Source organism: Porites lutea, chromosome 5 (assembly GCF_958299795.1).
Source record: "Porites lutea chromosome 5, jaPorLute2.1, whole genome shotgun sequence".
NCBI lineage: Eukaryota > Metazoa > Cnidaria > Anthozoa > Scleractinia > Poritidae > Porites > Porites lutea.
In genome coordinates this window covers 36,061,444-36,085,512 of record NC_133205.1, presented here as the reverse complement: position 1 = coordinate 36,085,512, position 24,069 = coordinate 36,061,444, and the positions used below count along the sequence as shown (strand labels likewise).

The window sequence follows — 24,069 nt, the reverse complement described above, 5'->3', positions numbered from 1 at the left end:
CCATAACTGAGGCAATTATGGCAGGTACAAACTCACTTAAGCGATTTTTTTAAAAAAAAATCCCCGTACAGAGAAACACAAAGATAAATAAAAAACGTAATGGCGTTGTTACGTTGCCATCGCGACTCCGATTGCAATAAAACCCAAATCATAAGAAATTTTCATCTTTATATAATACAGTTGTGGTCATCTTTTTCCCATATCTTTACTCATGGCGACGTAGATAATGCTCAAACTTGTGAGGTATCCCCTCAAAAAAATCCAGTCGAGCCACCTTAAAAAGTCCAGTTTCAAAATGGCAGATAGTTAGAGGATAGTCAGAGTAAAAACTCGAACGAAAGCATTCTTTTTCGACGAAATATTGGTCAATTTTCCTTCGGAGAATCTGCCTAAACTTAGTAAGGAAAGGATGCAGTATTTCTGTCATGACCTGAAGCTAAACTTAAGAATCCGACACTCAGCCGCAAGTGCAAGCAATTGTTCTATGAACAGGTCGCTCAAACCAAAGATGATCATAAATTGTCCTCTGTTTAATTCTACTGGCTTCTGTAAAGTAGAGGATCATTACAGGCAAGAACACAGAATATGTACGTACCGATCGTAACCTAAGTATGGCCGAGCAAAACTTAAGAGGGCAGTACAGAAGGACTTACCTGGGATGGATTATTCCCGTCGCGGAAAAGAGAAATAGGAAGTTTAAGATAAGGCGACTACGGACTACGACTACGGTTAAACGTGCCACTGCGCATGATCAAAAACACGTGACTGTTCATTTTTGCCGCGTAGTCCTGCGGCTACGGTGAGTTGTTGAGCTGTTTCGCGTAATCGGGACTACGGAGAACATTTTCCTCGTATTTTGCCGTCTCGGTAAATCAATAATCTCGTCTTTTCGTGGAAAAGTTTTCAATTCACCTGCTTTAAGTAAGGGGGAAGCGAAATATGTAAGTTGTGTGTAATTTCCGCTCAGATTTACGCTTTTCATCCACCGTTGTGACTACATTTTTATCTAGCTAAGCTCATATTTAAATAAGCTTTCCTGTTTATAGGCAGAATTCAGATTTACGGCAGAGGAGAAGAGAAATCATGCAGGTAATTTACTTTCTCTTCGCACTTGAAAAGTTTCAATGTTTGTTCGAACTGATTAGTGTATCTTTCTACTTGTGTAACCTTTGTTTATGCGAGTTTTTGTATCGCATTTACTGAATGAAAATGATGCAGACATCTTCGAGACAATCGAAACTCGCCATTCCAATACTTCAAACTACATCAGATCAGTAGTCGGAGAAGTCCATCTTCTAAATCTAATAAATGAGCTATTACTATTTCTGTCTATTTCTTTAACCCATTCGCCCCTGAACCGCCAGTAATCGCCCGTGCAGATCCACGTCCTATCTACCCTTTGTGACGTCATCAGTTTTAACGGTCAAGGACAACTTTGTCCGCTAACTTGTGCAGAGTGAAGAGACCTTTCAAACCATACCAGAATGAGCACAATTCAGTCAAGGACACCGGAGAAAGAGGCAAAAAACCATGTAACATTGACCTGAAAATCTCCATGAAAATCTTGTTCCATTGCTCACCTACCTTTCCTTTCACCTAATCCTAAGATCCTAAAAGCTTTCCTAAAAACTATTCCCACCAAAATGAAGCCTACTGAATGCCCAGCAAAATGAGGCAAGAAAAGCGAAAAAAGGGGGGAGGAGACAAAGCGAAAAGTAAATCGAGATTTTGCTTTCTGCGCATGCCCGAACTTCGTAAGCTAATATTTTGCATCTGGATCAGAAGGCCGTGAAGTGTACGACCTGTAAACCGGTCTGTGGTTAGTTTTGGCTCTTTATAGCAGGACAGTGACCAGAAAACCACTCGAGTACCTTCAAAACGCGTTTTTCGGCAAAATCTCCAGGAGCGAATGGGTTAATATTTGACATTAGTATTCATTGGCGAAAAAAATAAAACCTGTATAACTAAAACTTTGTTTACCAATTTCACCCGACGTAATTGCTTCCTTCAAGTATACGGAAGAATTTTTTCATTGTTCTAAAGATAAGATCACATGCAAAACTGGCTTGCATTTTTTTGAACTGTGATGAAAACAAGAAAATCTTTGCGTGTTGTTTCCCTCTCCGCCTCTTCTCTCGTAGTCTACTGTCTGTAGCGCAATCTTAACGTTCTATATTTGCATGACTCAACCCAGTGCTACAAACAAAGGACAACTCTCGTCCAGCCGTAGTTCGTAGTCCTTAGTCTCCGTATCTTAAACTCCCTAATGTCCGTGTAAGGTACCGAATGTAGTGAACTTTGTGGCGTTATGTATGTTTAACCTAGTGTTCTTAAATCAACATGCTGGAGAATAAGGGACTAGTCTAAACTCAGTGCATGCTAGCCAACTGAGGTAGATGTACGTGACATTCTTGACTATTCTTGATTGGATTATAAGGTGATTGCCCAAATTGTAAACATGCTCGTAGACCCAATAAGTTCCAAAAAGAGGCAGCTCAACAAGTGAGCTCTTGTAAGCCATTGCCATTTGACATTTTCAGATCAATGAATTTATAGATGTCTTAAGTAGTGAGTAAATTACTAGAATTGCAATGTAACTGGAAGGTACAGAATCACACGCAGGGGCCTCAAAAAGACACTATATACTGTATACAATTTATCCCCCCAAGAAAAATTACTTGTGTTTTTTAACATTGCTCAATGCATGAGGTCTGGTCTGACAGGAACTGCAGTGTTACCGGAAGAGAAATGCCTCTCTTTTAAGACTGAAGTATACTTGCTTTTATCTATGTTCAGTGAGAATTGTCTTTGGTCAGATCTTTAGGATTTTTTACTGAGACCGTAAGCAGCGACGGAGAGAAAACCTAATGTAAGCCTTGCCGACCTAATGCGACGATGCCCTTTCACTCAGGGTCACTCTGGCATGTTCCCTTTTTAGTAGTCTTTATTTTACGGTTCGTAAAAACAGGTACACCCACTCCCTTATCATCCCCCAATATTCGGTCGATCCAGCGCCTTAAAAAACGCGACGGTTCTTTGTTCAAATTTTTTGTCGAACAATTCGGGAATCCTTCCAATACTTCAAGTAGCGAAAGTCTCCGATTAAATCTTTCTTTTCTCAAGGTTTTTAATCGAAGTTCTTCATAGCAGTAAAAATACTGTTCTTTGCTGTAGAATAATAAATTTCTGGAGTATTCTGGCCCTTAATATCGTTTCAACTGCACGCAATGACCTTTGCTTTACCCTCTGTTTTGGAAGCCTTTTTGAATCCGGAATTTAAAAAGTCCGGGAAAATCCGGTAGTGCCAGGCTTCCACGCGGTATGAAATGGGCAATGAATTATCAACTCACCAAACGTTGCTTTAGTTAGAGGGAAGACTCGAAGGGCCTGTTTACATGGAGGTGGGGGACCCCAGATAGGTGAGGTAACATGAGGGGGGTCACCCCACCTATCATGTAAACGTGTTCAAATGAAAATGAGAGATTATATGGACAGGCGGGTTACCCCACCTAAGCGGGTTACCTCACCTACCTCGGGAGCCCCACCTTTCTGTAAACAGGTCCTTAAGGTGGCCGAACCTATTTATACGCGCGTTGGTTACGTTTTTTAATCGCGCTTTTCGGCTATGATTTTTGGCATCATTAATAAAGACTACTGCAACTTTATGAAAATCTTATTTATTTTCTTGTAGGTATAAAACCGTTTGAGATATCTCACTTTATACTGTTTTACTGTAAAATACTTGTATTAATTAATTCGCTTACAAAAATAAGAGACCTTCAAAACAGGCCTTACACTTCTATAAATCTCAGTGTGGACGCAAATGGGCAATGACCTTAGACACTCATAAACCGTATACAACGGCATGATACAATATGTATCATCAAATAAATAACCCGACAAAATCAAGTTCTTCTACGAGCATTCTCGACTTCAGAGCTTTCGGTTTTTTAGGCCATGAAAGGCCGCGAAGGTTCTGAGAAAAACTGCACACGCGTAGCCTTAGTCATGCCTCAGTCCTTCAGTTCTCAGTAATACGCAATAGAGAATAACTCTAAAGTCGAGAATGTTTTGAAGAAGCGATCGGCGCCTGAGCTATTGAACTCTTAAGTTGTTCATTAAATATTCAAAACAATAACATCGAACTGCATGAAAAGTAATGAGAAGAACTTCCCGTTATTTAAGACTCTAAGACTATTTGGACTAAAATCGTAGAAGACTAATATATTCTATAATGCCTTTTATTCTTCTAGTTTATGAAATCACCAAATTTGCTAAGACTGAAGGAAGAAGTTAGTTTACTTGATTATTAAAGATTCTCACAAAGATTCGACACGTCTCTAACAGGAACCTTACAAAAAGATCAAGGGTAACATTCAAAACAATATGCTATTCAAAACTTCATGGAATGTTTCTTTGATACGCAGAATTGGCTAAATTCGAAACAACGCGAACTAAAAGGCATTTCCGCTTACAAGATAATTAGAATGTACGTCCTCAGTGATTTCTCTGTCTAATTTCTTTTACTATGACTCTTATTAAATCTAAACAACACCAACTGATTTTTTTTCTAAAGCGAAAGATAAAGATAAAAAGTAATTTACTCAACGAAACCTAGCTCTGTATCACTGACAGCAATATTCACTTGACTATCGCCCAATGGAGGGAATTACCTCGACCAACCAGGATGCGCAAAGACAATTGAACGAACCAAACAGATTTCCAAGCCAGCACCAAGGGCAGGGAAATCCGAGTCAGCAAGTCACAATTGGTTTTTGTTTTAATGCTGATTGGCTAACAAAGTAGGCCATTTCCGAGTTTCCAAAATTCACGCTTTCAAAGTGAGGTCAAGTGAAAAATCTTCCATTTAATAACGAGTTTCATTTGCATGACAACTCAGTTAATTTTTGTTTTCTAAATACTTCGCACTTAGAGTTCTCTAGAAGAGGCTTGGGAAACATGGAAATGGTCTGTTAGTTTCGACACTCAACAGATCCCACTCTAACCAGGTCATTACCGAGAACGATTCACAAAAAAAAAAACGCGGTTCGAAGCGTTACATTACCAAGTAAAAAAAATTACTCAGTAGTTTCCTGTAAGAAAATTAGTTATCAAACAATCTTTACTGAGGTTTATTTTCATAGCAGTAAATAGTTTCCATGTTGTTTGCTGGGGAGTTGAGAATTCCCTCTAGATCTTTATCTTGAAGGGCAGCAAGCTGGCCATTTCTCATAAACCTAAAATAATGAATAGGAAAAATAAAATTTCTTGCTGACGCAATTCACACCCTTAATACCTCCGCCACCTTACGGCTTAAAACCCGATAAGAGTTAGCTTGTGAAAACAGCCATCATTTTGCGACGCTACTACTGGTTTCCCGCGAAATGACGTCTGAGGAACGAGCGGAGAAATTCCATACCGTCTGATGACGCGTCACTACCCAGATCTGGGAAGTGCTCCTGATTGTTTCAGAAAATTTCCCACGCGGCACGACCAATCGGCAGCTGGGCAGTGACACGTCATCAGTATGTTTGCTAGACCTTTTGCAGTTTTCTTAGGCTAGATAAGAGTTTCATTCACAGCATGATAATGTCAAGATAGAACGACTAACTGCTAAAATTGTACACTTCAGTTCCTCTTAATGGCAAGGGGGGAAAGAAGTTTAATCAAAAATAGAAATCGCCTTACCACAATGCAAACGAATCCTCAGAAAGCTTAAAAGTACTGGCCGCGGCACGAACCACGTCTTGGGTAGAAGCCGCTACATCAACTTTAATGGAGCGTGTAAGAACCAACTGAACGGTCACGGTGGCGTTACGGCCCTTCCGAAACTGCTCTGGTTCGGATATATTACGACGTGGAACCGGCCTCTTTTTAGAAGCAGGGGGTAGCGGCTTATCAGGAGGGTTATCAGACGAGCGTTTCTCTGTGCTAGGGCTACCTGGTGGAGCGCTAACAATCCGACTTCGAGGCAACGGTGATCGAGATTTACTGCCTATCATAGGCGTTGGAGACACTCTCGGCTCGTGCTGGGACCGAGGAGAAGGTGGAAGTCGATCAGGCCTTCTTGGTCTTTCAGGGAGGAACAGTAGGGGCCTGTTTAGGGGTTCTAGCGGGGTAGGGACGGGCTTGTTTGGCGGCTCTGGCGGGGTGGAGACACGTTTGAAAGATTTGTGAGTGTTACCGTCACGTAAAGCGTTCATCAAAGCCCTTCTACCTATCGCCTAAGAACAAAACGAAGATGATTACCTTCTCTGAGCAACAGAGAAATATTGAAATCCCAATCAAAGTAACGATGGAGCTAACAATGTGCTGTCTGTTAGACTCGTTAGAGAGGATACGGCTCGTTTTAATACATAAAGTCCCGCAGATCAATTCCCTTACAATATCTACTTCCTGGTCCTGGTTGTTCAATCTAGTTTTCCTTCCGAAGGGGGAGTGCTCCTTTATTTGGCCAAGGGCAGGTATGTGCTTCTGAACAGGGTATGGTTTTCAGGTTCTTGAGTCTTAAACATAGTTATACAATTTCCCTATTTAAAGTCTTGAAATGAGTGGTCTCGATTTGTGGAAGCAACGGGTTTTCCCAAAAAATCTAATTCCATGATTTCACTTTGAAAAATCACTTAATTCTGTATGCAAAACGTAACGAATCAGGGTCATAATATAACGTCTCGTCTTAAACAGCGTAGCAAAATGAGCAATCAAGGGTCAGGGTTTCAAGGGCTTGGCGGCACACCTCTACCCGAACTTATTTGAGTGCCCCCCGGAGGATTTACTTTCGAAACACAGGCAGATTAAACAAGAAATGTAATTTAAATCTCGGTAGGGTTAGCCCCTTTGATCGACCGCTGGGCGGAAGAGCGGAAAGGGACGGGTTTGATCCCTGGGACTGCAGTGTTCTACCTAAATTTTAGCTCAGCAGGTAAGGGACCAATCCTGGCCGGGTTAGGCAAAAATTAACCTCCCACGCAGACGTTCCTAGGGGTTCGTCACGCGTTCCTGCCCCACTAACATTGGAGAAACAGGAACGCGTGACGAACCCTTAAGAACGTCTGCGGGGGAGGCTAGCGAAAAATATGCACCAGAGCCTCAATTGCCTAGGGGGGAGGGGGGATAGTGGAGTGAGGAACATGGACCCGCCTCGTTGGGAAATTTCGGAGCTAAGTTCTCTGAATCGACATTCCCTCATTTAAAGACCTATTTTATGCGAATCAAACAGTTGTAATACAGTATGTTGCCCAGTATCCGGACACTTCAGTTTAAGATTGCAATAACTTTCCTTTGTTAATCGCAAGAGCTCTGAAATTTCGCCCAGAGAAAATCTATTTAGTCCTTAATATGACGAGAGGCAGTTAAACTTCTTTGCCTTTGTTTCCAGCTCGAAATTAATATTTTTGCAGAGCTCCTATGTTGCCCAGTATCCGGACAGCTGGCCCAGTATCCGGACACAACAATAACAACGTAACTGTACATAAATTTCGACAGGCAAGAGACTTATTAGCTTCTCTTGCACTTGCAAAGTAGTCTGGCAATCGATTCCAAAAATATAACGTAGCATCGTGAAATAAAACAACAAATGACTGGGGTATGGTGGGGAACGCGAGCGGCTGTCTTAAAAACGGTATAATTCTCACTTCCTTGTCTAGGAACTTTTTCACTGATTTAAGGAAGGCATCCGTGGACATACCGAAGCCGCAGTTTGCAAGCTCAATTAGCCAATCTACAAACGACTTTTTTTCTTCATTTTTTATTAAAAAAAAAAAAAGCTCGGGGAAGGGACCTCAATCCGACGGTCACTCTCCTATTTAGTCTGACCTGCAGTGTTGATTTCTTCATGCTCAGTGCCCACAATAAGCGGGCTTTTCTAGCACTAATTCCTCCTTCTTTCACATCTCTCAATCCCTTTGTGACATTTTTGAGACCGTTGCAACCCCATAGCAGTCACAACTGGGGTAAGTATGAGAATTCCAGGTTCAACTCAGACGCTTTCGGTTATATATAGAAAATGCAGTCACGCGAAACAAGCCGTGCACACGAAATCAAGTCGCCTCTGAATGAGTGAAGAAAATTTCCATACAGAGTTGAGTAGAATTACATTTTACGACTATATCATATATCCTAAGCTTTAATTATAGTTACTGATATGAAATAAATCTTATCCGGATAATGTACATAGCTAATTCATCGATTCTGTACAGCAAAGAAAAAACTGTCCGGATACTGGGCACCTGACATCAATACTTAGTGAATGTTTCTGGCCTCCGTTATTCCAAACAAATAGAATCTCAAGAAGAATTAATAAACTTTCTCAAAACCTGACTTCCTTAAGTATCTTCACGTTAAAAATAAAACAGTTTTTTTGAAAATATCACACATTACCCTCCCTTTTCTGAGCAGCACTAATTTTACTGCGCAGTAAACAGCGTAAATATTAGCCATGAAAAGTCTATTCACTTGATCAGAACGGCGTCTTCTGCGACTGTTTCGCAAGCTTTCAAATCGCCAAAACTTTCATCTTAAAGCTGAAATGTTCAGCTTTCATTCGAAATACCTCGTTTACCGAGAACTGAAAAGGGCGCCTCAAAATTTGAGTTTTTGTTTCAAGTGTCCGGATACTGGTACCGTCCGGATACTGGGCAACATACTGTATTTAGACAACAACTTAAAACGTTTTATTCCAACAATTTTACCAGTGTCTTAAATGTTCTCTTTCTAAAATGAATGGCCCACAAAAAAAGCTGGGTATATAATTTATTACTTTTCCATATACCGGTGGATGTGGAGGTTGCACTTTGAAAGAAATTAAAATATTTACAATTTCCAGAACTTGTCGTTGACTGAGTGACTTTCCATATCGTTAAGGTTAATTATAAAACTGCAGTTTGGTTAACAGCTTATGTGGCAGTTCCGTTACTAATTTATTAGTACCTCACCAATCTTATCCAGATCCCCCGAAAAAAAAAACCTCTTTAAGCAACTCCCCACCCCCTCGAAATGTGCCTCCTTCTGGACCCCCCCTCCCCTTGCCCTCCGTGGCAGGGAGGAGGCTATGAATATTTTCTGGAACTACACATTTCCTTCTAAGATAATCATCAAACTGCCGAAATACTGATAGACAGCATTGATATCATGTTATTCCACTCAATTAAGCAATAATATCTGTCAATTAGCTTCTTCCAATTTTATTTCCTAACGCTATTGTTTCTACTTAAGTTAAGCCGCACCCACACTAAGATATTCAGCGTTTGAATCATGAAGATATTTCAGCTATATTTCAGTGTTATGCTTCAAGACACCCTTAGTAACCGTAATAAAAGATGAAAAAAATGTGAAGAATTAAGATGGCGGTCTGAAAGTGCCCTTGTTTGAGCTTAAGCAAAATCATGTTTAGATGCCAAAATCTCATTGGTTCCTAAGCACCCACTAATAGTACCTTCAACTTTACTAGTCCCTGCAACAGACATACGAGCACACAAAGCCAGACCTATATCCGAAACCCTAATTTGAAGCATGGCCCTTTAATTAACCCTGTCGTCAACCACAAACCCACGAAGATACATACGCTCAAACCACTGACATATGAGCTATTTTTTCCAAATAGCTCAATCTTTCCATTATAATATTTTCATACAATTCCAACTTATTAAATGTAATCCAACCAGTCTTTCTCTTTGACGTTGTCTAATAAAACTGGGTTTGAAAACTGTCATACTTTTTTCCGAGCTATTATTTCTGCAGATTGCACCCCATGCAACAGCTCGATTTCTTTTCCTTTCTAGTCTTTACTTGTTATCATTTTTAGTCTCAAGTACAAAGCACCTACCTCAGAATCTTCTGGGCTTGTGTCAGTTAGAGGTGAAGCTGCTTCCTTATCTGATTCAGTTGAAGGTGACACGTTACGGCTGATTGCTAACACAGAGTAAAATAACAAAAAATATGCATTGAATTCATCTTTTGTGAATGCACTGTTACAGAAAATACTCACAGCCAGGCAACTTGAATTCCCTTACATGGGGTGAATGATCATTTCAAAACACTGGCTCTTTTGACCCAGGATAGCTGCTGTCAAGAAGCAACCAACCTTTATACACAATGTCATTGGCCGAGCAGTTTGGCAAATTTACTTTTATCCCGCGTTGATTTATTAGTACATAATCTTAAGTTATGCTTTGAAGTGTTTTTAAAATCTTGTACACAACGTTGAATAAGTTAGATTTAAGGAGTATTATGGGATGCCCAGGGGCATAAGCACATAATCTGTTTAGTATTTACGAGCGCCTTTCGGGGCATTTTTTCTTTAAGTTTTCTTAGGATAAGATTCTAATGGGAAAAAGGTCGTTGTGCCGCGTTTGGATGTAATAATGATCACCTTTTTCCCCGAGAAATATACAAACAGTACAGTGTCGAAAGGCCATATTTCTAATACTTGGCGAATACAACGGATCGTGCTCATGCCCCCTGGGCATCGCATAATACTCCTTGAATAGAATTAATTCAATATGGCCGCCGTATCGGTAAAAACGTCTATTGTTCCATTATCTCGATTGAAGTCTCTAAGATGACCGATTAATTTTTACATGTACATGTATACTTATGAGTACATTGCTGTAAAGCACTAGCAGAGAATTCAATCAGTTTCTTGTCTTAAGACCTCTAAAGATAATTGCCCAAGAAATTGTGCTAAACCAACTCACCTGACTTTTCCATAAGAGCTTTCTTGCAAGTCAAATAGCTTTCTTCCTCAATAATAGTCTTTAATCTGAGTGTCACCAAGTTGACTTTTTTTTTCATATCATCAGTTACCAAAAACCTCTCTGCAGCTTCATTCAGGACACCAGAACAATAATCATTCCACAGACTTTCCAGGCTTTGCAGGTCAGGACACTGACCTTTTATTACCAAAGATCCAACACCCACAGATGTTAAAGTAAAGTTGTAAGTATTTTCTACATGCTTAATGAAGTCACTCAGTCCGCTGGCTGTAGAAAGCTTGTTTTTTTTATTGTATTCCAAGTATGCTTTAAGTTGTTGCCTTAACATTCTATCCACGACGTCCTCCAGTTCACTACTTAAATCACGTGTGGTGATTGACATCTTAACAGTGTTTGCTGTTTCTAAAAATTATTGATTAAAAGCGTATTAACTACAAGTTAATTACGGCTTCTTATTACAATTTACGAATGTATAAGGAAACTGAGAGGCACGCTTCTCAACTCGTTGTTGTGTGGGAAAGCTTTTACACAAACAGAGCATTCTTTAGCTTTTCACCATTTTCACATAGACCGTAATGCATCTTGTTTACCCCCCAAATTTTGCATAACCGATTGTTTCCAATTTCTCCTGGGAATTACATCTGTCCCAAGAGAAATCAAAGACAAAGGTTATGCAAAATTTCGGAAGGTACACAAGGTGTGTTATCGTCTTTGTGAAAATGGTGAATAGCAGAAAGTGAAAAAAAAAAACAGTTACTCTTTTAAGGGACTGGTTCACGATAATGCGCATGTGTGAGTTCTGACAGTAGCTGATTGTTTTTAAACCAATCGGAAGCGAGTTAGATGCACGCAAGTAAATTTACAATATTCAAATTCATTGTTTGCGACGCGAGAGTATTCCCGGGCATGTGGTTTGATTTTATATATCCCCATAATTCAAGTTTATTCTTTGCTACTCCTCAGATATATGTTGCAGCCGATAAGAATAAAATTTACAGCCCTCTCCTGCTTTGAAACAAACATTACCAACGTGTATTTTTACGAGGTCGTACCCACGCTAACAAAGCAGACACCGATCGGCAAACAAAATTTGTAAACAAGCATTTTGTTACTGTTCTCTCAGTTCGCCTTATATAAACCCAGAATTACCTACAAAAAGCGCCTTACCGGTGACAAACACACACAACGTATGAGTATAAAGATTATCCTCAAATGAGGATAAATTTCAGTTGCCTATCAGCAAATGAACAAATTCATTCGCGTTACATCATCGGGTCAGTGTTCCACAAATAAATGTTATCGAGTAGAACACATAAAGAAACTAGATTATAAACAGAATATTCAGACAATAATTTATTTTAAAAACATCGATTCTTAAACATATACGATCGTAAAGCAAAGATACAAGGAACATTTCAAGTGTACCAGATCGGTGAAGATCGCGCGGCCTGTTGCGGTATAACGACAGGTGCGGTCAAAAATCAAATCAAAGTTGAACGAACTCATGCCTTTAACCACTTTCCAAGTGTCGTTTATTCTTTTCGTAAGCCACACACTACTCCTAGAATCATACAAGATCGATCGGCTAAGCTTCTCTATCTCCAAAGACTCTCGAGAAAGTCCTGTTGCCGGACGGCCACGATGCTCTTCTGAACCTCCATGATCAAAACATTATTTTTTGCGTCTTCTTTTTAAAACGTAACCAGTCAAACAACACAGCCACACGTTAATCACCACTACCGAAGTATAACTAAGCCAGCCAAAGCGACAGATGTCGGAATAAAACGAAAGACTTTCAATGATTGTACCGGTAATGGCGATTTCGAATTTAGTTATTCTGAAGAGACAAACGGCGCATATGCGCATAACCGTGATCGCGTCCCTTTAAAAGGGCCAAAAATTATCAAGAGTTTATTAAGACACAATAAAAAAGAGTGGCACCTTGTCAATGTAATTCCATACCTTGGTCAGAAGTGAGCCCTGAAATGCTAGGAGTATGGCAAGTTGAGGGAGATTCTTCACTTAATCTGGCTGCATCCTCAGTTTTAGGCTGTTCATCAACTGGACATTGCTCTCCCGAGAAACCAGACGTTGAAGCATGTGTTTTTGCAACAGACTGCTTTTCAGTGACTGAAACATCCTTTGGTATATCAGAAGCATCTGGTGCGAGAACAAGCCTTTATTATAAGCTTCTTGCAAAATAATGTATAAAAATTATGTTTTTCTAACACATTCACATCTCCAACACCCATAACCACTCGTTCCAAGTAACACTAAAAATAAATTCTGACAGTCATAGACAACTGTGACCCTTAAACATGGTGGAGACCTTTTAATTCTACACATCACAGATCTTTTCATGCATTGAAAACTTCCAATACAACTTTAAAAGCTGTGCACATGTATATCACTGCACTCTTGCATTTGCATACAGCTGTTTCGAGAAAGGTTGTCGGAACAATTTGCACGCGACAATCCCGAAAGGTAATACAGGATATGATCAATACAGTGTTCCTGGCACTGTAGTGTCAAATCCACCTTTGTTGCTTTCCTTTAGTTTACCACTCGCAAGCATACGTTCATGGGCGTTTGTGCCATTGTTGTTTTTGTTTGAAAAACAGTAAACTCAAAACCACCAACAATACCTTTGGGAATTGTCGCGTGTACTTTTACCGACAACCTTTCTCAAAACAGCTGTATATTGTGCTACGAATTAACTATATCAGTGTGATGTCTGGTACAACACGAATAATTAAGTACACCAGCGCTTAACAAATAACTCTTACCATGTCCCAATCTCTGCATTCTGTTCACAAGTGCTTCACATTGCTCCTTCCAACAGTACATCTCTCCATAAGATGCTCTAAGTGATTTTATCTCTTGAAGCCTCATTCCATGCCTTAAATGAACAGCTTCTATTGCTTTTGCCCATTCTGCAGGATCATCTGAATTCACGATGCATGCATTACCATGAAGAACATTCTCTAATGCTTTGGCAAATCCTGACTTACTGCCTGCAAGAATGGGTAGTCCTGCAGACAAGGCCTCAAGTGCGACAAGACCAAATCCCTCTGATTTTGACGGCATTATGGCAAGGTCAGCTTCGCACAGCAAATCTTTCAGTCTCTCTCTACTTTGTACAAATTTTCTAACAGTCAACTGCGCTTCCACAATACCGCGCTGAAGGAGTTTTTCTCTAACTTCTTCTTGCTTTCCTTCAGGCGCTCCGACAAAGATTAGATGATAAGGTTTTTTATTCAACCGTTGATCAGTAAATGCGTGAGCAGCAATGTTGTATCCTTTGAGTTCAAAGTCCTCATCATCCCCACGACCAAATAACAACACTTTAAATTCACCATCTTCATTAGGATAATGTTTTGCCACTAAATCCCCAAACTCCCTTTGAAAAAGGCCCGGAGTAATGGAAAAAAGGTCTTGATTTGTCTTGCATCGCTGTAAATATGAAGAGTATGCTTCTTTTAGTCTGGGTCCCACCGGCACAATAAGATCAGCAAGTTTGCAAAGCCCAACTTCTGATTCGTGTTTTGTTTCACCTTTTGAAATGGGGTCATTATAGCATTTGTATCTGCTCAGGTCCTCTGGAGCAGTGTGAACCACTTGTACCCACTTACAATTTGGAAATTGAGCAGAATCTCTAATGAATTGTACTTGCCGACCAAGTTTAACACCATGGCCAACAACGATGTCCATGTAGTGGTCCTGGGGCGGGATGCTCAACCAATCAAGACGATCATATGCTGCACGTTGTTTCGCCTCAACAATAGTGATTCCATAGCCATGTGCTTCTCTTATTTCTTCAGTGTTGCAAACTCCCTCTGGGACTAGTAAAGAAATCTTCACCGCTGAATGATTTGAAAGGTGAATAGCAAGCTCTCTGTTTATGGTTGATAACCCACCAGCAGATGAACCCCACTCACCACCAAGAAGAGTAACATGTAACACTGGAACACTGGTGTCACCATAGCAAGCCTACAGGAGCAATGACAATAAATAACAATAAACTGTTGTAAACTGTTGCTACTTCTGTTCAAGAACCATGCCCACTTAATTTGCTTCAGTCTTTTACAATAAAAAATTATGATAATTGTTTAATACTGATCCCTTGTCACGTAGTTAAACTCTAATAAGAAAATAATTGCTAAATTATAAAAATAATAGTGAGATATCTTCACACGTAAACAAGCGATTTCATGTTACCTATTGAATAATATTTTACAAGTCTGTTACAAGAAATCTCGAATAGAGCGAAAGCTGGGCCAAGAATGAGACTACGCATGCTCCAACTTGCCTGTTATCGCCAGATTCAAAACCTACAATAAATTTGGCGCGTTTTGATATATAATTTAAGCCGGTTTGTTGAACTTTGTCAGCGTAAAATGGGCATTGAACTCAGCACTTTGGCGCTGGCTATACTGCCAAGCTTTGCTGCTTTCGTGACGGCTACAGAAGACCAGTCCGACGGGTTCAAAGGCGAGGAAAATACATCAGGGCAAGGCGATTTTCCCTCGTTTACGCTCCAAATAAACAATTAAGTAGTCGACCGATCGAGTTAACCATTTTACTTTCTGATTATCCTTTTTTCCCCTCATTTTTGTTTTGACGTTCGTCAATAAATTAAGTAGTTTTTTTTTCTGTTTCTGCTATCTGAAAGTTGCTTTTGGTTGCCCGACTGAGATCACAGGAAAACACATCAAGTTCTATGGGTAATTCTATCCTGACCTCAGGGTCTTCCCGCCGGCTTGACCACATCTTCCTTTTAATAGCTCGGTATAAAGGCCCATGAAAAAAATGCCTTCTGTCCTCCAATGATTCTTCGCCGGGGACAAAACTTTTCTCCAAACAAACGGAAACTCTCCACCGCTGGTTCTGAAATCACGCCACTCGTCGAATTGATATCCAAACCCAACAAAATGAATTTTAAATCGTTTCCTTTGTTTGTCCACCTGCACAATCTCTATATCGTAAAGATTTTTGTCCGTTTTCGACTTTTTTTTTGGCATTGCAACCCTTCAGATCATTTTGCATCTCTGCATAACGTTTTGGTGGGCATAACCTGCGAACGGCAGACGTTTCTCCTCGCTCTCAACGGCGATAAGCGAGGAGAAACCTCTGCCTTTCGCAGGCTATGTTGGGCATAATTCTCTCTTTAGACGATTCGCCATCTTGCAATTTGATCTCAGTACTGTGCAACCGCGTTAGTTCCCCCTGTATGTAAGAGTCACAAATATATAATGTCCTTCTGCGTGGGAAATGACTTTGATATGTTTTGGCATGTATTTGTCACTTTCGTTTTTTCAAATGTAATACAAAACACAAACTTCAATTAGGTGTATAGAGGTAAATCGAAGTTATCCACTAAACAAACAAGGCGTAATTAACCATAAATTTCTTGGATCTTGTGAACTAAAAGCACCCTTATGTGAACATACTGGCCGACTGTCAAGTCAAATGTTGACCAGGCCTCATTTGAAGTAATGCTTAATATTAGTCAACATGACAACAATGTCAGTCAACAAATGCCAGCTGACATGTCAACGATAGTATAATATTCATGAATAAAGTAATTAAACTTTTGTAACAAGAAATAAAAAAAAGAATGAACCTCTGAATTGTCCAGACTCCTTGTTGACCTTGTTGCTTTCACGACCTCAGGATAATCAGATGAGGCAGCCATGACTGATTAATACATGTTGAAGGGGAATATAAGTCCTTGCTATAGTAACATATTAATCATACTTTCCACTTGTCAGATAATACTTATGTGACTCTCAGCTGTCAGTGCTGTAGTTAACCCAGTGAATAGTGGTTATGTATCCACCTTTTAAACAAAAGGGTCCTGTTGGACTCACAGGCCTGACATTTTGAGGTAAGGATTTGAAGAGCACTTCACCAGGTAGACTCCATGGACACTGCCTTGCAAATGAATAGTGAAACACAATAATAATAAAAAAGGTAAACTTGCCTAACTTATTGCCTAGTTGTTTTGGTTTTTGTTTTATTGGGGTATAACTCAACAGCAAGAATACACACAGCCAGTTTCCTTGCAGGATCGAGTGTCCCATAAATTACTAACTGCAGGTGGGTTGCACTGAAATGATCTAATGAGATATGTCCAGGTTTGCACACAGACTTTGCAAAAGTTACAAAACGTTTGAAAATTCACTGCATTAGTGAAACGCAGTAAAAGGGGAGGTAAAAATCTGTGATTTTTTTGAAAACTGCAAATTAAAAAAAATTGAAAATTTCTGCAAAATTCAAAAATTCACTGAACAGTATAAAGCAGTGAAAGAGGAGGTTGAGAGGGCCTCAACAAAACCTGCGATTTTTGTGAAACTTTCGAAAAATTGGACAAACATGAAATAGATAATTTCTAAGTTGTTCCATTAGCCTCTGTTTTACAGCCAGGCTAATTGCGAAGCCATTGGTATAAATAACTTTTTTGAAATTAAGATATCCCAAGGGCGTGACTGGGAGACTCCCTCTCTGTCCTTATGGCTCTTGCTCGCGCTTATATTAAGGAAAGTACTTACAGTTGAAATATACAGTCGTACAGTCAATATGGAAAAAATCTCGATTTTCTTGAACAGCGTAAAGACAGAAAATCCCGAAGGGACCGCCCAGGTAGATTTTGTGACATTTATTGTGCAGTCATACTTCAATACTCTTTTGCGTTACGCAGGGACATTCTGTGTAGCAGTTGTTTTAAAAGTTATGGACCAAAAGACACTCGTTAATAGCAGATGAGGTTATAAGGTGCGTTTAACTGTGTATATATAAACACTTGGAGAGTTTGCCAGATATGAGTTCACAAATCTTTGATTTATATTGGAAACCTTGCCAGACACTCTTCTCTCTCTTTGACCAGAATAAGACTCAGCCCCAAACAAGCAAGACGAGTGAACAACGGCTAGCTTATCACTAGCAGAACGATGGACGATTACAGAAATTCGCCGACAATCAAATTCTGTGCTAACTTATTCCCTGCTCACAGACGTCCTTCCGTTATAAAGTTTCAAATAAGACTAGAATGCGCGAGCGTGAATCGATCAAACGTCCTTTTAATTTCTAAGGCTTACTTTCCGACAAGTAAAATGATCTGAATGTAAAAAGTGAAAGAGAAATCTTTAGTTTTGTAACTAGTACCTAAACAAAGGCTCTTTTCTTTTAAGAAGTAAAAACTCATGGGCACCCGACGTCAATTTTTGGAAAATATCTGCCCGGAAGATGACTTGAGATCTAGAATTTTCGGAACATTAGTTCTAAAATTTCTTGCTTGCCTGCCTTTCCTAGGATTTTCGAACATCTAAAAAATGGTATAATTGCGGCCATTTTTAAGGTATCATCCAGGGTAAAAAATCATAAAAAGGTCACCTAGAATTTTCGGGAGCCTTTTTTCTGACTGAAATTTTCGAAAAGGTGTAAGTTTTGATCCCTACAATTTTCGGATCACTAGACTTTCAGCTGGGAAATCCTGACAGATGAAACATTTTTAGGGGATAAAATTATACCTATATCTACCGTTTAAATACTAAAATACGTTCAACAATGCTATGTTTAAGTGGTTCTGAACTACATTCTCGTTGTTTGCCCCTGAGAGTTAAAGACTGTTTCATTAAACTAGAATCGCACGTGATAACCTCGTGAATAATGATGATGCAACCATCTACAACAATGATAAAAATCTTAGCTATTCGGTATTCGACGACCTTCATTATTTTAAGAAACCATGAAGAAGCCTTGAAACCTTCGAGTCTTCCCTCTAAGCAACGTTTGGTGAGTTGATATTCATAGTACTTTAACAAATTGTTTATTTTGCACCAGATGTCTGAAGGAACGACAAAGAAAAGTGAATTTATCAGATCGAATAAGTCAGCTATGCGCTGCGGTTCTCGTTTTCATTAATCTACATCAATACCCAAGTTCGCACAAAACATAGCCTTAATTTAGGATTAAAACAGTAGATTGCCGATACTGTTACACTGAAGCATTCAAAATACCGTAAAATTCCGAAAATAAGCCCCTCCATGTATAAGCCCATCCAAATATAAGCACCCCAAACGGGTAACGCAACAAATCCTCCGTTAAATCGCCCCTCCAAATATAAGCCCGCCGGGGGGCTTGTACTTGGAAAATTAGACTCAAATACAAAGTAAAACAAAGCAAAAACGATAGATTTACTTCCAACTATAAGGCTAGCCCAATCAATTTAGAAACGCAAAATTTCCCTCCGTAAATAAGCCCCTCCAAAAGTAAGCCCCTCAAAAAGGGCCTTTGAAAAATATAAGCGCCGGGGGTTATTTTTTGGAATTTTACGGTAGCTCATGCACATAAAACGTGTCTGTATTTACTTCTCGTTTTGGATATGGTACTTGCGGGCTAATGATATTACACAGTTGAATACAAGAAAGTATTTACTTATTTAAGAGGAAAAAGAGTTGCATTATTCCGACTTACAATTTGATCGAAATGCCTTGGCGGCCATTAATTACCACTGAAGAATCAAAATGTTCGTTTATTATTTCAAAATACATAAGCTTACTGTGTAAGACTCGATGCTAGTTCAATCAGTGCTCAAAGCCGGAAGTGGGTTGATCGTATGATTTTCTCGTCAAAAATACCAACGCGTTTCATCTTGGTTAAGCTGGTTAATGTTACAGTTTCGATAAAGAGGAGTTCATTAATATTTTAAGCGGACATCATTTTTCTTGAACTTCTTTATAAGTTCAAGCTGCACTTTAAGCTCAGCTAAACTTGCGAACATTGCTTATTAAATTCAATATTGCTGCATAGTCTTTAGTTAAAGAGGAGACTACAAGGAACAAAAACAGACAAAGACAAGAATGAATCCTTACCCTGCCTTACCTGTACAGCTAGACGTTCAGCTGTTAGTTTCTAACTTTTGATGTTCTTCCAGTAATATCTCCTCTAATCTGACACCTAAAATCAACACCGCTCAAATTAGACTGTAACCTTGTCCCCAGGGTCTTCTCGTTTTCCAATATAGCGGCGGCAAGAGAGAGGACTGGACAGATCAACTCACGCGAAAACAGATTGGGTGCCTTACGAAAGTCCACCTGTTAGGAGTCCAACATCCATGTTTCTTCTAATGGAGTCAGTAAGAAAAGTAATTGCTGACTGTATAGAGCACTTACGATCCTGGCGACGGAATCCCGCATTGGTATCTTGAAAACAGGTCACGTGAACCTACACGTCAAGGCCAATTGGTTTGCAAAGCGCGGAATTCCCTGGCACGTACAGTATGTAAACAACACAGTATGTGCCCGGTATCCGGCACTTCAGTTGAACATTGCATTAACTTTCCTTTCTTAGTCGCAAGAGTTCTGAAATTTGGCCCAGAGACAATCTCAAGTCCTTAATATCACGAAAGACAGTTTGATTTTTTTCCCTTCGTTTCCATCGCGAAATTAACCAACACAAGCTCGCAATAATCTTATCCACTCTTATCGATAATATTTTTGTAAAGAACCCTGAACATGTCAAAATCAGTGGAAACTTGATATCTGACGTAAGCGACCACTCTTCCCAGTTGCCTGGAGGACAATGTTGGAAAGTGGTGCAGTATACCAGTCGCAGCCTCACCGACCTGGAGAAATGGTACAGCCATATTGAATCAGAAACTTTAGCAAGTGATTTTGGGTGCAATAAGTTTCACCTGTTCCTGTATGGAAGACCCTTTAAGATCGTGACAGACTCAGAGCCTCTCGAAAGTGTGTTCAACAAACCCACCCCTACATCCTCGATCCGGGTCCAAAGGATCGCCAACCATATGATGGACTACGATTTCGTGGTCGAGCATCGTCCTGGGAAAGAGAACCGGCATATCAGATTACACCTCACGGCACCCTATACCACTCTGCGAGTGATCCAAGTTTGAATTGAGAACGACTACGGAGGTACGGCGTTATGTAAACTATGTTGTAACGTGCAGCACGCCCAAAGCTGTCACCAGAAACCAAGTAAAGGACGCCACTGACGAAGATCCAGCACTACAAGCGCTATAGAAGTGTATCAACCAAGGCTGGATAGATACAAATGATGCAAGGGCACAGCAATATAGGCAAGTTTTCCATGAACTAACCATAGTAGAAGGGATTGTCTTGAGAGGGGACCGGATCGTTTCGCCCGCAAAACTCAGCGTGGACTTTTGCGGACCAATGGCGAGTGGTGACATCGCCCTCATATTCTACTCTCAGTATGCCAGATACCCAGTGGCTGAATTCGAGGAGTCCAAGAGCGTGAAAGCAGCAATACCGATAATCAGGAGGATGTTCGACACATATGGGGTGTAAAAAGAGATCAAATCAGATAACGGACCACCTTTCAACAGCCATAAATTTGAAGAATACTCCCAAGAGGAGGGGTTTAAGCACCGTTAAGTGACATCCGGATGGGCAGAAGCAAACTGCGATGTAGAAAGGTTTATGCAGAGAATAAAGAAGATCACTGGGATCGCTTCTTTGGAAGTCAAACCTGTGAGGAGTGAAGTGCAGAGGGGAATCAGGCCATACAGAGCAACTGAGCATGCAACCACTGGAGTCATCCTGAACAGCAGGCTCATGCTCGGAAGGGAGTTACGTGGAAAGTTCCCTGAGGTCAGGGGACAACCTAAACATAGGGACGACGCGACTCGCTGTCGTGACCGAGAACAAAAACAGAAGATGAGGCAATACGCTGGTAAAAGAAGACACACAGCCGTGATGAAAATTTAAGTCGGGGACACGGTGTTGTGCAAGCAGGAACGAATAACACCCTGACTCCTTTGTGTGACCCGGATCCTATGGTAGGCATTGGCGTCAAGGAAAGCAACAGTGTGAGGATTCGCAGCAGGAATTACGCCGTTTAAAAGCTGCTTAAAAAGGGTTGCAGGGAATCACCTAAGTGTGATGATTCTGAGAGCGATGGTGTTTTTGAACCGGACGAACCGATGGGTGAACCCCATCAAGGTCCAGAGCAATCCAGAGCAGGCTCGGGTGGAGATGCAGTGTCAGCGGACAGATCCAGTGAATCACGGCAAGGTCATGAGCAGCCAGGAGCAAACAGCGACACAGTTTAATACGAGAGTAGGCAGAGATCTGGGCAGCCCGGATCAGAGCGTGACATAGAGAGACTAGACATGCGTCCTGGGACAGACCCAGAAGGAAAACAAGATCCACAAAGAACACTAAATACAGCGAAAAGCGAACATTTGCTTGTCTACTATATTAGATTCTGCAAAGGTCACAAGGAATTTACTTGTTATTAGCAATATTTATTTAGTTTATTTGTTTAGGTTTTTTTGTTTTCTTTCGCACCGTTGCACTATATCCAAGTGATGGGAGGAGAGATGTAATGGCGTGATGAGTGACACACCTAGTGACGCTAATAGTACGCATATTAGGTATTGTTATATATAACGTGTGAGGTTATCCTACAATAGAGAGAGTAATACGGACGTTAGCTGTAGCTTTACGAATTGTAAAGTATGTAAGACGCAAACTCGACATTAAAAAAAAAGACCTGGAAAGGGATAAATAATTTGTTAAACCGTAAAAGCAAAAATTCTAAATGAATTAACTCACTTAACGGTTACAAAAACAATAACAAAGTTACCCATGACCCGACACCTAAACCTAATATTCTCAGTGACCACCTTGCAATATTTTCATTTTCGTTTATTAAAGATTTTATACATTATTTTTTGCAAAAATTCTGTTGAAGTTAGACAATAGAGTTATCGACCGATAGTTATTTGGTTCAGTCAGAAGCATATAACCCCTTTTAGTAAAATCCAACTAGTGGTCTATTATCAATGCAGTAAAATCCAACTAGTGGTCTATTATCAATAGCCCATGCGGCCTCCGGCCTCATTGGCTATTGACTCAGAGCCCATTCGGGCTCGAGGAATAATTGTTAAATATACTTCTGGTTCAGTCTCGTCATCTGCTGGGTATAGTCTAGAAGGTGATCTTTCTTAGCAATATTTTAATCTTTTTAATGTTAATGCTATTGTACAGATTTATATGCTATAGCATAAGTTTTCCTCTTTTTCTTTTAAAGAAGTTTTTCATTTTTTTTAAATTTTACGATGAGGCTGCGTGTAATTGAATTCACCGGCTTTGGCCGATATTTCAAGATGTTGGCGAATTGATCCACTATATATAAACCATTTTTTTCTTTATTTTTGATATTCATTTAAGAGCGATGTCATAAGTTTGAGGTTGAGTTGTATCTGGACCGTCAAATGTTCTTGAGCCTTAATCACGTGGTATGTTAGTACGGGCAACAATCACTTATATTATACCTTTGCAAGATTGTGCAGCTCAAGCAGTTTGACAAACGTCCCATAACACCTGCGGCTTCTTACACAGTTAATGTATGGATTGACGAAGTTTAATTTGAAAGAACGTTGACATTATTGGAAATGGCCCGAGGAACAACCAAAAGAGGCAACCAGAAAACAATCGCTGCCCCTAATATGACTGCGATTGTTTTTGCTTCTTTTCGCTCCGTGCAAAAGGCAGCCTTTGTTCGCTAGTTGAAGTGTCTTGTACTTGAGTCAGCGACTGCTCCAACCTTCTGGCAACTACAAAGATGTAACCGTATATCAAAACTGTTCCAATCACCCTTTAAGGCCCAAATAATTTTTTTAAAAAATTTTAGGCTTTAAGGGTGGTATTGTTAAATGTGTTGTATCTTCCTATATAGTTAAAGGGATCAAAACAAAATTAACATATATATGTGGTAGACAAGACTTTGGACTATCTGCCAATCAACGTTTTATCAATAAGTAACTAATAATACTTAACAGGTTGTTAAACATTAACATTATATGGAATGGAGATGATATAAACTGCGGAAATACAAATTTAAAATGAAGATATGATCTCCCGGATAACGGCCGAAGTTCGCCATTTCTTGTAGAATCGACTTTCTGACAATGTAACTTCGAATACTTTGCGTTGCTTGAGCTATTTTGCTGTTAACATCGAACGTTTCCTCACAAAATCCGGTATGCCGTTGTAATATAAGCAATAATGTTATTGGTGCGAAGTAAGCCAATTAGGTCAAATGTTTCAATTCCAACAACATCATTTTCGCGCGTTTTTTCCACAAATGACGTCATGTGCCGTGTGTATTATGACGTAATTTATCATCCTTCCCCCATCAATTCTCAATATTTGAAGACGTGAGGGGTTGACAGCCCTGCGTAATGAGCCGTGAATTCACATGCGAGGCAGTTATAATATTTCTACCTCCTCAATTTCCCTGAATTTGACGTAAATATCTTCGAAGCAATTTTATCCATTCAAATATTTCAATCTGCGACCAAATACAG

The 24,069-nt window shown here is 39.9% G+C and overlaps 1 protein-coding gene across 4 annotated transcripts; it reads right to left on the bottom strand.

Moving 5' to 3' along the window:
- Positions 1-3,661: 3,661 nt before the first annotated feature.
- On the bottom strand, positions 3,662-16,748 carry LOC140937075 (uncharacterized). 4 transcript variants are annotated; one of them, XM_073386606.1, is made up of 7 exons: positions 16,336-16,748; positions 13,499-14,702; positions 12,675-12,872; positions 10,695-10,889; positions 9,824-9,909; positions 5,689-6,224; positions 3,662-5,237 (listed from the first exon to the last, which is right to left on the bottom strand). In XM_073386606.1, exons 1-7 carry the CDS (start codon positions 16,405-16,407, stop codon positions 5,123-5,125), a joined length of 2,406 nt encoding a protein of 801 aa, XP_073242707.1. In that variant the 5' UTR covers positions 16,408-16,748; the 3' UTR covers positions 3,662-5,122. The 4 variants fall into 4 exon arrangements, with proteins under 4 accessions (XP_073242707.1, XP_073242705.1, XP_073242708.1 ...); XM_073386604.1 differs by having other exon boundaries at positions 10,695-11,114; positions 16,336-16,746; XM_073386607.1 differs by lacking the exon at positions 16,336-16,748 and having other exon boundaries at positions 10,695-11,114; positions 13,499-14,165; positions 14,267-14,432.
- Positions 16,749-24,069: the final 7,321 nt, after the last annotated feature.